General features: G+C 45.9%; 1 protein-coding gene across 3 annotated transcripts in view; it reads right to left on the reverse strand.

Annotated features, from left to right (window-relative positions):
* Positions 1 to 14410, reverse strand: part of FOCAD (focadhesin) — an 872056-nt gene that overhangs the window by 174194 nt on the left and 683452 nt on the right. For all 3 annotated transcript variants that reach the window (XM_063914161.1, XM_063914160.1, XM_063914162.1), the window contains one exon: positions 10813 to 10929. In XM_063914161.1, the coding sequence (XP_063770231.1) occupies positions 10813 to 10929 (117 nt within the window). The remainder of the gene's footprint in view (positions 1 to 10812; positions 10930 to 14410) is intronic.

Here is a 14410-nt window from a genome sequence, read left to right on the forward strand (position 1 = left end):
CACGAACAGGAAGTGCCCTATCGGTAGCGTCTGGTATATGCCCACCTGGTTGTTATAAAGTGCGCCGCTCGGTTGTTATGGCAACCATTATAATGGTTGCCATAGCTCCCAGTACTGACAAGGTGGAGCGCGCAAATAGGGAGCGCGCTCTACCCCCTTTGTAGCGCTTGGTGTTCGCCCGCCCCCGCTAGCCATGACGATAGCGGAAGTGACGGCGGTGGAACGAATATACCCGAAGTATGCACCCGGTCGTGGAACGCATGCAGAATACATGCGTTTCCACGTGGGTATTATACCTAGTATCTCATTGGAATGTGCCTGATATATTATTATATTAAGGGTGATGTTAGGGGTCTGTAAGTCCCCATTTAAATGTATGAAGTAGTAGTAAATAATTAGGTGAGGAGGATTAACCAATCCGAAGTAAGGGGAAATGAGGTCACCAACTAGGAGGTATAAATATAGGATCTAGCACCACTCACAGTCATTCACTGGATTTTGAGAGAGGTCACAGTACTGAAGTAACTTACACTACTCTATTGGTTCAATGCTTTTATATAGCACTAAGAAAATTAATGTATATTGTTTAAATGATTTTTATTTATCTAACTGTGTGAACATATAGAATTGTTAATCCATCCTATTGGGTTTTGATACAAGGCAGTAAGATAATATATATTTGGAAAAAAAGGTAAATTATTATGAATTCAAAATGTTTTTAATTTATGAATTTATAATATTTTAGGCACTCAAACTTCACGATTTGAGGCCAGCTATTTTTTAATCTATCCAGGGTTGCATCTAAACATACAGTATATGGGTATGTATTCAAACATTATCTCTTTCACAATAGTGGCTTTAATAGCTCTTGCTGAGTCTCTTACTCCAATAAAATCTTTCTATTGTAGGTCTATTATAAATTTATAGGTCTATCCTTCTTTTATTGCTATAACATTCACCCTGATATCGGTCTACTTGAGCCCGATCGGTATGTATATTGTTTATTTTTCTATAACTTGGGTGAAAATTATATGGAATAATATCCCACGCATAATAAATAATTATTTTCACTATAGGTCCAATATTGGTCTAGGTTTATCTTGATCTTTTAATAAGGATTCCGTCTGGAGATAATAGTCTCAGACGCTTATCGGTATGTACATTATGTATTATTATCATTCACGTCACCTGATCTACCTTCACTTTATAGTCTGACTCCATTAAAAAGTCACTAAACTAATTATGTAATTAATTAAAGTTCAAATTATGGACATTTATTTCGTAATATGCTGTATCTAACCAATGGGTCTGGATGGTTATATATAATTATGTATTGTGAATATATTAAGTTATTGTACTTTTTGTTCGTTCAGATCTAATACCCCTGAGGAAGTCCTAAGGGACGAAACGCATTGGGTTCTGCATCTGATCAAACCTAATTGGTGCATATTGGAATTCATGCATTTCAGATTGAATATCCATCCTGTATGGTGAAAATGTTATTAACACTGTGAAATGGAGAAAGTATTCTGTTTTATGAATAAATTTTGACTTAAAATATTTTGATTGTTTGTAAAAGAATAGCAATTTGTTAGCGCCCTCAGATTTGCTTTGTATGTACTATTTCTGAATCTTTGCTAACGAAGGATTCTAGTGGTGCTGCTTACATATCCGGAGCGCAATTTGGTACCATTTTTGTGTGTGTATATATATATATATATACGTATATACATATATATATATATATATATATATATATATATATATACATACACACACACACACACACACACACACACATATATATATATATATATATATATAATACAGGAAATCCCACCTGTGTGGGAAAAGATAGCACTCTCCAGACTAAGTATTCAATAAAGTCAAAAGTAAATTTAATGCAAAAGATAGTCTCACAGTTTATATGAGGTCTCAAGCGATTTCCAGCAATGTCCAACGTTTCGGTCCCTGGCGGGGCCTTTTTCAAGGAACAAACAGAGTCAGCAGTGGCAACAGTGCAACATCAATTCAGCTTTGCAGGGAAACTGGAGACCAAAGCTGAATTGATGTTGCACTGTTGCCACTGCTGACTCTGTTTGTTCCTTGAAAAAGGCCCCGCCAGGGACCGAAACGTTGGACATTGCTGGAGATTGCTTGAGACCTCATATAAACTGTGAGACTATCTTTTGCATTAAATTTACTTTTGACTTTATTGAATACTTAGTCTGGAGAGTGCTATCTTTTCCCACACAGGTGGGATTTCCTGTATTGTACTATGGGCCCAGTCTCTTTTGTGACTGGACTTTGATAGGCACCCCAGCAGTTGACTACATTATTGTGAGAGTGCAGGAACTCGTTTTGTATATATATATATATATATATATATTACACACACACACATACACAGTACATTTCTGGTGCGTGGCCCTGGCCTGTCGTTAAGCAGCTGCTAGTCCCTGGAAGAGAGATGCTCCGACACAACCCCCCCTGCCCTATGTGAATGGGACAGGCGCTGAGCAGGCTACATGCCACTGCGGGTAGGGAGAGGCCGGCCAGGGGACACAGGAGTCTGATAGTGGGGGTGGGAGGCCTTTGAATCGCTACTACTTGTGCGCACGCCATGACCGTTATTTTTTAGTCGCTCTGTATTGCCCACTCTCTGGCCAAAAACAAAAGAGGAATAGACATATCGGAGGTAATTCTGAGTTGATCGCAGCAGGAACTTTATTAGCAGTTGGGCAAAACCATGTGCACTGCAGGGGAGGCAGATATAACATGTGCAGAGAGAGATAGATTTAGGTGTGGTGAGTTCAATCTGCAATCTAAATTGCAGTGTAAAAATAAAGCAGCCAGTATTTACCCTGCACAGAAACAAAATAACCCACCCAAATCTAACTCTCTCTGCAAATGTTATATCTGCCCTTCCCCTGCAGCGCACATGGTTTTGCCCAACTGCTAAAAAATTTCCTGCTGCGATCAACTTGGAATTACCCCCATCGGCTAAACATTCACCACCGTTAAAATTAGTTTTAAAAATATTACAATGTAGGAGATCACTAACAGATTGAACTCGATGGACAATTTCAACCTCAGAAACTATGTTACTAACTATTCCCTGCTTGCTAGCACAGGGAATGATTTAGATATATATAGATTTATTATATGTGTGCGTTTGTATGTATGTCTATCTATCTATCTATCTATCTATCTATCTATCTATCTATCTATCTATCTATCTATCTATCTATCTATCTATCTATCCAAACACCTAACAATATGTTTTTAACATCCTATTTATTTTTACTATAATATTTTTTTTATCTGCCCACACAATTAATTGTGTTTTTTTCTGTTTTCTCCTGGTTAACACTATTTAAAAATGTTATCTTTTATAGAAAAGTTTGGAGAAGAGAAAAGTTTCTCTTCTCCATAAATAGCATAAGTAATCACTCCCCATTGAAACCTATGGGGGCTGTGGAGGAGATGTATCAAGCAGAGAACAGACATGAGAAAACTCACATGAAAGCATAATTGTAAGTGATTTGGAGTGATGGGGATGGGGGGGCACTGATGCTTTGTCTTGCACAGGGCACTAAAATGTCTAGTTATAGCTCTGATAACCATCAGGCAAAAAGCTCAATAAAAGCCAATTTTCTGTGTGCGACCAATTATTGCGGCTAATAGGATACACCACTAAGCATTCCCATAAAGCAGGCATGTCCAAACTGCAGCCCTCCAGCTGTTGAGAAACTACACATCCCAGCATGCCCTGACACAGCTTTAGCATTCTCTGACAGCAAAACTGTGTCAGGGCATGCTGGGATATGTAGTTTCACAATAGCTGGAGGGCCGCAGTTTGGACATGCCTGCCATAAAGCAATTCATACACTACCTGGAACACATTTGTTACAAACCCATACACAAGAGACTATAGACACAGGTCCTGACTATGATTTGGAAGGAAAGCAATACAAGGGGAGCAAACACATTTATATTTTTTTTAGCAGGGTAAATACTGTCTGCTTTTGCATGTAGCCCACAAATGTTAGACAGCTTTATTATTAACACTCCAATTTAGATTTCAGTTTGGGCACACCCCACCCAAATGTAACTCTCTCTGCACATGTCATATCCGCATATACTGCAACATGGTTTGGCCATGTGCAGTTAATAGGATTTTTTCATAGTCCATATGGTATATTGGGGGAATCTAGTACGATGGGGTATAGACGGGGTCCAAAGGAGCCGGTGGACTTTACATTTCTTCAACTGGGTGTGCTGGCTCCTTCCCTCTATGCCCCCTCCCACAGGCAGTTATAGGTAAAACAGTGCCCGAAGGAGAAATGACATACTTGAGAGAAGGAACATAACAACGAGTGGTGAGATTCATACACCAGCACACCACGTAACATAAATGAACAGCAACGGCTGGTAACAAACAGCAACAGCTGAACAGGTAACCGTACAAAAGTGAACCTGCAGAAAAGTCAACGCACTGAGGCGGACGCCCAATATCCCATATGGACTACGAGAAAAGGATTTACCGGTAGGTAATTAAAATCATATTTTCTCTAGCATCCATAAGGGATATAGGGAGAATCTAGTATGATGGGGACATCCCGAAGCTTCCAGAATGGGCGGAAACGTGCGGCGACGTCTGCAGCACCGCCTGCCCAAACTGGGAATCCTCTTTGGCCAGGGTATCAAACCTGTAGAACGTCACAAAGGTGTTCTTCCACTACCAGGTAGCAGCTCAGCATAGTTGCAAGGCCGAGACTCCACGGGCAGTCGGTCAGGAAGACCCTACCGATCTTGTAGAGTGGGCCTTCAGAGACTGTGGAACACGCAAGGAGCAGAAGTGCCAGAACCTGGCGGAACCACAATAGATTGATTCAAGTGGAACGCAGAGACAACCTTCGGCAGGAACTGCTGCCTAGTTCTGACCTCCGCTCTGTCTTCGTAAAAGACCAAGTAGGGACTTTTACACGATAAGCCACCAGTTATGAGACATGTCTAGCAGAAGCCAGGGCCAGTAACATCCCGTCTTCCATGTGAGGTACTTGTCTTCTACCATCATCAGAGGTTCAAACCAGGAAGACTGCAGAAATTCCAACATAACATTCAAATGCCAGGGTGCAGTGGGCGGCACAAAAGGAGGCTGATTGTGAAGCACCCCTTGCAAGAAGGTCTGTACTTATGGCAATACTGCCAATTACTACTGGAAGAAAATGGAGAGAGCTGAAATCTGGACTTTAAAGGAACCCGGACGTAAGCCCTTATCCACACCAGCCTGCAGAAAACGTCCCAAGTGGAACTCCGCAGGCGGATGCGTGCGTTCCTCGCACCAAGAGACATATCTTCTCCGGATATGATGATAGTGTTTTGACGTCACAGGTTTCCTGTCCTGAACCATGGTAGCAAAAACCTTTTTGGAAAGGCCCTTGTGAGCTAGGATGTTCCGCTCAACCTCCGTTCATCTACCCGGACTTACGGCGGCTTCGTTTGACGGCATGTCAAACGAAGCCGCCGTAAGTCCGGGTAGATGAAGGTCCTTGTTGAAGAAGCAGAGGCCAAGGGTCTTCGACGGACATGTCCAGAAGACCCGCATACCATGCCCTTCCGAGGCCAACCAGAATTGCCTGGACTCTTTGCTTCCTGATTCGCTTGAGCACCCTTGGGAGCAATGGAATCGGAGGAAACTGGTAGACCAGCTGGCAAGGCCAAGGCGACGTCAGCGCATCTACTGCCCTCGCCTGAGGGCAGTAGATTCGTGAGCAATACCAATGAAGCTTCTTGTTGAGTCGAAAATACATAATTTCTATCTGTGGGCAGCCCCACTGGTCGATGATCTGCTGAAACACCTGATGGTGAAGCCCCCACTTTCCTGGGTAGAGATCGTGACGACTCAGGAAATCCGCTTCCCAGTTGTCTACTCCCGGAATGAAGACTGCGACATTGCTCTTGCATTTCCTTCCGCCAAGAGGAATATCCTTGACACCTCTTGCATGCAGGTCCTGCTTTTTGTCCTTCCTTGTCGATTGATGTACGCCACTGCCATGGCGTTGTCCGACTGTACCTGGATCGCGTGATCCTTGAGTAAAAGAGAGGCTTGAAGCAGTGCATTGTAGCTCGCCGAAGTTCCAGAATGTTGATCGGAATGAGGGCTTTGTGGGCTGACCACCTGCCCTGTAACTGAGCCCCCTGGGTGACAGCTCCCCATCCTCTCAGACTCGCAACCGTCGTGAGGAGGATCCAATCCTGAGTCTCGAAACTAGTAGGTTGGAGGACTGCAGCCACCACGGGAGAGAAATCCTGGCCTGAGGTGACAGACGAATTATCCAGTGCATCTGAAGATGTGATCCGGACCACTTGCTCAGGAGATCAAACTGAAAAGTCCTGCCATGGAACCTTCCATACTGGATCTCCTCGTACGAGGCAAACATTTTCCCCAACAATCCTATGCAAAGATAGATGGATACCCGAGTAGGTTGGAGAACCATACGGACCATCTCCTAAAGTGTTCTCACCTTGTCCTCTGGGAGAAATACCTTTTGGGCCACAGTTTCCAGCAACATTCCCAGGAACAGGAGCCTCTGAGTTGGCTCCAGGTGGGACTTCTGTAAGTTGAGGATCCACCCATGGTGTGACAGAAGCTGGATAGTGCGGTCTATATGAAGCAATAAAAGCTCCCTGGATCTTGCTTTTATCAGAAGATCGTCCAGGTAAGGAACAATATTGATTCCCTGGATCCGGAGTTGGAACATCATCTCCGCCATCATCTTTGTAAACACCCTCGGACCCGTGGACAGGCCGAAGGGTAGCGCCTGGAACTAGTAGTGATCGTTCAGCAGGGCAAACCTCAGGTAGGCCTGATGAGGTGGCCAAATTGGGATATGGAGATAGGAGTCTTATATCCAGGGAGACCATGAACTCCCGTTTTTCCAGGCCCGCAATCACTGTTCGCAAGGATTCCATCTTTAACTTGAAAACCTTTAGATAAGGGTTCAAGGAGTTTAGATTCAAAATGGGCCTTACTGATCCATCTGGTTTCGGTACCACGAACAGGTTGGAGTAGTAACCCTTTCCCTGTGTTGCAGCAGCACTGGAACAATGACCTTGGATTGGACCAATTTTAGGATGGCCTGTTGCAGCGTAACACACGTATACTCCAAATCTGGTAAGCTCAATTTTAAAAAATTTTTGGGGAGGGGCACTGTCGAACTCCAGCTTGTAGCCCTGAGAAATTAGGTCCTTGACCCAGGTATCCTGGCAGGAGCCGTCCCAGATGCAGCTGAAGTGACACAGCCGAGCTCCCACCTCGAGATCCCCTCGGGGTGGGTGGGCACCGTCATGCTGAGGCCTTAGTGGAAGCTGTACCGGTGCTCTCTTGAGAACTGGCGATCGCTAGTTTTCTTGTCTTACCTCTGGTGCCTCTAGCAGCATTGGAGGTACCTCTGGCCCTAGATCTAAACCTCTTAGACCGAAAGGACTGGGTAGACGGCCCCAGGTAGGAACGCCTAGCCGGCCCCAGGGGGGAGAAATGTGGATTTCCCTGAAGTAACTTTAGAAATCCATGTATCCAATTCCACCCCGAAAGGGGGAGAGACGACACTGCGCTTAAATTCTGCATCCGCTATTCACGGACGCAACCACAAAGCCGTGCGAGCAGACACGGCCATAGCAGTGGTCCTAGCATTAATATTGCCTATCTCCTTGAGAGAGTCACACAGGACACGAGCAGTGTCCTGAATGTGCTTCAGGAGAGTTACTGTAGTGGCCTGGGGCATACTCCCCGAAAGGCCCTCCTGAATCTGAGTAGCCCAGGTATGAATGGCATGAGTCATCCAGCAACCTGCTATGACTGGTCTTTGAGACATACCCGCTGCTGTGTAGATAGACTTCAGTGTAGTCTCTATCTTCCTATCCCCAGGGTCCTTCATGGTGAAGAAGCCCGGGGCCGGCAGTACCACCTTTTTGGATAGGCGCGAGACTGATATGTCCACAGCTGGGGGTTCTTCCCAGAATTTTCTGCCTTCAGAAGCAAATGGGAAAGTGTGCAAAACCCGTTTTGACTCTTGGTATTTTTTATCTGGATTTTTCCAGGTTAACTTAAATAGGTCATCTAACTCTGAAGAAGCAGGAAAAGTGACACTGTGCTTGTTCTGTGTGAAGAATAATGACTGCAGTGTCGCAGTGTCCTCTAGAGGGGGTTTTAACATGTCCTGTATAGCCAAAATGAGGGGTTCAATACCCTGTGCAGAAGGGGAATCCCCAGTAATGGGAACCAATTCCTCCCTCTCCTCCAGTATTTCCTCATCTGAATCTGAGAGTAAAGCAGGTATACCACATTTTAGAGGTCCTGAGTTAGAGAGGGGGGGGGGGGGGGGGGCTGCTCTGCCCTTGCAGCTAGGTCTGCAACAGCTTGTTGCAATTGTTGAGTTTTTTGAGCATTTGCAGTGAGCTGAGAAGACATATCTGGCATCATATTTTTTATGGCACCTAGCCAGGAAGGCTCTTGACCCTCTCCCCCCGAAGTCCCCTCACTGAGCTGTGAGGACTGACTACATTGTTCACATGATAATGAACTAGACATAGTACGAGAGAATCTGGTGTGACATACACTGCATAATTGGTGTTTTACCATGTTTACAGTAAACAACACTTATAAACACATACACACAGACAAGTAATACATTAGCAAGCCTGCCCTTACTGTATGCGAGAGGGAGACAGAGAATGGAACAGCACACCCAAGCTAAACAGCCCCAATGAGGCTGCAAGCTAATGTATCACGGTGAAACACCAGTGTTTTGTCCTTTTCAGGACAGATTAGTGTACAATAGAGGCTCTCCCACATTGCTACACCCCTGTACCAGTCTTCCTGCGTATCCTGAGTGTCTGGAGGAGCTATGTGTGCCTGCTGCTGCAGCTGTAAGCAGAGGAAGGCGCCAAACGCCGCTGGTCCCGCTCTGAGGAAGCTCCGCCCCCTGTAATGGCACCGGAGTTTCTGTAATCTTTATACTGGCAAAAGTCTCTCTATGAGTAGAAAACATCACACAAGTGCTAGTTTTACCCACCGCTGCCAGTGTACACAGGGGGGCTATAGCGGGACTCCCCCAGTAGGGTCCCATATGCCGCTGCCGTGTTCTCCCGCAGCAAGAACCGGGGATCCCCCTAACGGGGTCCCCGGTTTGTACTCACCACTGATGTCACCTTCAGGCTATTGCTAGAGGTGTGCGGTGTGATGCGATTGTGACTGCCAAGGTGCAGTGCCCCGCTGTACAACAACCTCTGAGTACGGTGGTTCTGCAGCGGGGAAAAGGCTCGGACACCTCGCAAAGCTGCTGACCGTCCCCTCCCCCCCCCCCTCTCCCCCAACTCCCACGGAGCAGGTATGCTGTTGCTTAAACAGCATACTGAAAATAATAAAGATTTAAAATAAACTGAAGAAAACTCTCTGGAGCTTCAGAGTGTGCATCCTCTCCTGAGGGCACTTTTTCTAAACTGCCTGTGGGAGGGGGCATAGAGGGGAGGAGCCAGCACACCCAGTGTAGAAATTTAAAGTGCACCGGCTCCTTTGGGCCCCGTCTATACCCCATAGTACTAGAGTCCCCCAATAACCCTTATGGATGCTAGAGAAATACAGACGTGTCTTGTTACAGTCTTGCTGAGCAGCGTACACAGTGCGCCTGCCGGAACCCCAGATTCAGTGGTGCGAGTGTAAGCACGCACCCGTGACCCTTCCACTTATACGGGAAAGCCGTGGCTGCGAATGGATTGCAGACACCTGCGGCATATCGCATCGTGGCAACAAATGCTGCAAGAAGTGGCACATAGCTCCCAACATCGTAAGTGCCCAGGTTGGGACTCATGTACGCGCCAAAGAGGGGTGTGTGGCCACTGCAGAAGAGCCATGACTTTGCAAGAATGCTGCTGTTGCAAGCCACGCCTCCCATCTTTGTCATTGTGGGGCCATGATCAGCGCCCTGTGAGCTGCGGGCTACGCCCCCCAGCCCCTCAGTCTCTCTTGAATAGACAATGCGCACATCAGCTATTCACCGCTGCTCTACAGCAGAGCAGCAAGTGGAAGGGAGCCGCCCAACTAGCACCCCCCCCTCCTCCCACCACCCCTGCAGGACACTGCTGCCCACGGATGGGACAATAGCAAAAAAATGGGACTGCCCTGCGAAAATCGGGACAGTTGGGAGGTATGGTAGCAGGACACATCTGTAATAAAGGCACCGTGTTTCAAAAACAATGATATGCTTCATGGTTTTGTTTTCATCCAAAGTATAAATTCCTAAACTGAAATTTTAAAACCTAAAAACATCCTAAAACATGGATTTGAAAAAAACTAATTTTAATTTTCAAGGGGTCTATTTACTAAGCTTTGGATGGAGCTAAAGTACCAGCCAATCAGCTCCTAACTGCCATCTCACAGGCTGCATTTGCAAAATGACAATTAGGAGCTGATTGGCTGGTACTTTATCTCCGTCGACTTTATCTCCATCCCAGGCTTAGTAAATAGACACCTTAGAGCCTTAAAATCCTAGGCCTACTTATGACTCCTGACGGATTCTCCATTACCAGAATACATAGTGATTCATGAAAATTTTTGTACTTTCAGACTTTATCAAGCTGGTAGTGTCATTTCAGCCTTGGCCGATGAGAGTCCTTTCATGCAATGTCTACATAACAGAAAATATTCAGTGGCAAACATATTTGATGAACTATATAGTGTTTACATAGAGTATAGCCTTGATCTGGTCAGCGCTGTAACACAACATACACCTACATAATCAGACTTACATGTTGGAACCATGGAAAGACTCTGCCCCTGGGATGGTAGTGGCTGTTGACAATACTTAGCAGTGTATCTAGCACCATACAAAGCCAAGCTCTAGTGGGCAGGATATCTGGTTCAATCTGCAAGAAAAACAAGCAATTGTAAATATTTCTAAACTCATATATATATATATATATATATATATATATACACACACACTACATAGATGTAGCCTCATATACTTAGCCTCAATACACCATAAAACGCAAGACACCTGGCACGAGAGAGATTATCAGATCCTGTGCGACCCTCCATGCTCAGAGCATATTTGTGTGTCTTTTTTGCTTGAAAATGTGTATTAGTTGCAAACAGGTGCGACTAACCACTTTACTAGACTTATTAGATATGCAACACTTATATACCTGTGTGCGACTGAGTCTGCATATGAAGCACAATGGAACCTGGCAAGGAAAAAACTGTGACCGCTGCATCGATGCACTTTGTACACAGATTCAGAATCAGTCGCACACAGATGTAAAAGTGTTGTATATCAAATTAATCAGCACAGTTACAGGAAATGTTATGCCACTCATTTGCAACTAAGATGCTTTTTCATGTAAAAAATAAGAATTTACTTACCGATAATTCTATTTCTCGTAGTCCGTAGTGGATGCTGGGGACTCCGTAAGGACCATGGGGAATAGCGGCTCCGCAGGAGACTGGGCACAAAAGTAAAGCTTTAGAACTACCTGGTGTGCACTGGCTCCTCCCCTCATGACCCTCCTCCAAGCCTCAGTTAGGATACTGTGCCCGGACGAGCGTACACAATAAGGAAGGATTTTGAATCCCGGGTAAGACTCATACCAGCCACACCAATCACACCATATAACTTGTGATCTAAACCCAGTTAACAGCATGATAACAGAGGAGCCTCTAGAAAAGATGGCTCACTACAGCAATAACCCGATTTTTTGGTAACAATAACTATGTACCAGTATTGCAGACAATCCGCACTTGGGATGGGCGCCCAGCATCCACTACGGACTACGAGAAATAGAATTATCGGTAAGTAAATTCTTATTTTCTCTAACGTCCTAAGTGGATGCTGGGGACTCCGTAAGGACCATGGGGATTATACCAAAGCTCCCAAACGGGCGGGAGAGTGCGGATGACTCTGCAGCACCAAATGAGAGAACTCCCGGTCCTCCTCAGCCAGGGTATCAAATTTGTAGAATTTTACAAACGTATTTGCTCCTGACCAAGTAGCTGCTCGGCAAAGTTGTAAAGCCGAGACCCCTCGGGCAGCCGCCCAAGATGAGCCCACCTTCCTTGTGGAATGGGCTTTTACAGATTTTGGCTGTGGCAGGCCTGCCACAGAATGTGCAAGCTGAATTGTACTACAAATCCAACGAGCAATAGTCTGCTTAGAAGCAGGAGCACCCAGCTTGTTGGGTGCATACAGAATAAACAACGAGTCAGGTTTTCTGACTCCAGCCGTCCTGGAAACCTATATTTCCAGGGCTCTGACAACGTCTAGCAACTTGGAGTCCTCCAAGTCCCTAGTAGCCGCAGGCACCACAATAGGTTGATTCAGGTGAAACGCTGAAAACCACCTTAGGGAGAAACTGAGGACAAGTCCTCAATTCCGCCCTGTCCGAATGGAAAATCAGATGAGGGCTTTTACAGGATAAAGCCGCCAATTCTGACACGCACCTGGCCCAGGCCAGGGCCAACAGCATGATCACTTTCCATGTGAGATATTTTAACTCCACATATTTAAGTGGTTCAAACCAATGCGACTTTTGGAACCCAAAAACTACATTTAGATCCCAAGGTGCCACTGGAGGCACAAAAGGAGGCTGTATATACAGTACCCCTTTCACAAACGTCTGAACTTCAGGGACTGAAGCTAGTTCTTTTTTGGAAGAAAATTGACAGGGCCGAAATTTGAAACTTAATGGACCCCCATTTCAGGCCCATAGACACTCCTGTTTGCAGGAAATGTAGGAATCGACCTAGTTGAAAATTCCTCCGTCGGGGCCTTACTGGCCTCGCACCACGCAACATATTTTCGCCAAATGCGGTGATAATGTTTTGCGGTTATATCTTTCCTGGCTTTGATCAGGATAGGGATGACTTCATCCGGAATGCCTTTTTCCTTCAGGATCCGGCGTTCAACCGCCCTGCCGTTAAACGCAGCCGCGGTAAGTCTTGGAACAGACAGGGTCCTTGCTGGAGCAGGTCCCTTCTTAGAGGTAGAGGCCACGGATCCTCCGTGAGCATCTCTTGAAGTTCCGGTTACCAAGTCCTTCTTGGCCAATCCGGAGCCACGAATATAGTGCTTACTCCTCTCCATCTTATAATTCTCAGTACCTTTGTCATGAGAGGCAGAGGAGGGAACACATACACTGACTGGTACACCCACTGTGTTACCAGAGCGTCTACAGCTATTGCCTGAGGGTCCCTTGACCTGGCGCAATACTTGTCGAGTTTTATAAACATGTGGAAGACTTCTGGGTGAAGTCCCCACTCTCCCGGGTGGAGGTCGTGTCTGCTGAGGAAGTCTGCTTCCCAGTTGTCCACTCCCGGAATGAATACTGCTGACAGTGCTATCACATGATTTTCCGCCCAGCGAAGAATCCTTGCAGCTTCTGCCATTGCCCTTCTGCTTCTTGTGTCACCCTGTCTGTTTACGTGGGTGACTGCCGTGATGTTGTCCGAATGGATCAACTCCGGGTGACCTTGAAGCAGAGGTCTTGCTGAGCTTAGAGCATTGTAAATGGCCCTTAGCTTCAGGATATTTATGTGAAGTGATGTCTCCAGGCTTGACCATAAGCTCTGGAAATTCCTTCCCTGTGTGACTGCTCCCCAGCCTCGCAGGCTGGCATCCGTGGTCACCAGGACCCAGTCCTGAATGTGCGGCCCTCTAGAAGATGAGCACTCTGCAACCACCACAGGAGAGACACCCTTGCGCTTGGTGACAGGGTTATCCGCTGATGCATCTGAAGATGCGACCCAGACCATTTGTCCAGCAGGTCCCACTGGAAAGTTCTTGCGAGGAATCTGCCGCATGGGATTGCTTCATATGAAGCCACCATTTTTTCCAGAACTATCTCATTGATGTACTGAGACTTGGCTCGGTTATAGGAGGTTCCCGACTAGCTCGGATAACTCCCTGACTTTCTCCTCCGGGAGAAACACCTTTTTCTGAACTGTGTCCAGGATCATCCCTAAGAACAGAAGACGAGTCGTCGGAATCAGCTGCGATTTTGGAATATTGAGAATCCAATCGTGCTGCCGCAACACTACCTGAGATAGTGCTACACCGACCTCCAACTGTTCCCTGGATCTTACCCTTATCAGGGAATCGTCCAAGTAAGGGATAACTAAAAATTCCCTTCCTTTGAAGGAGTATCATCATTTCGGCCATTACCTTGGTAAAGACCCGGGGTGCCGTGGACCATCCATACGGCAGCGTCTGAAACTGATAGTGACAGTTCTGTACCATAAACCTGAGGTACCCTTGGTGAGAAGGGTAAATTGGGACATGAAGGTAAGCATCCTTGATGTACCGAGACATCATGTAGTCCTCTTTTTCCAGGTTCGCAATCACTGCTCTGA

The sequence above is a fragment of the Pseudophryne corroboree genome, chromosome 1 (assembly GCF_028390025.1).
Source record: "Pseudophryne corroboree isolate aPseCor3 chromosome 1, aPseCor3.hap2, whole genome shotgun sequence".
NCBI classification, from domain to species: Eukaryota; Metazoa; Chordata; class Amphibia; order Anura; family Myobatrachidae; genus Pseudophryne; species Pseudophryne corroboree.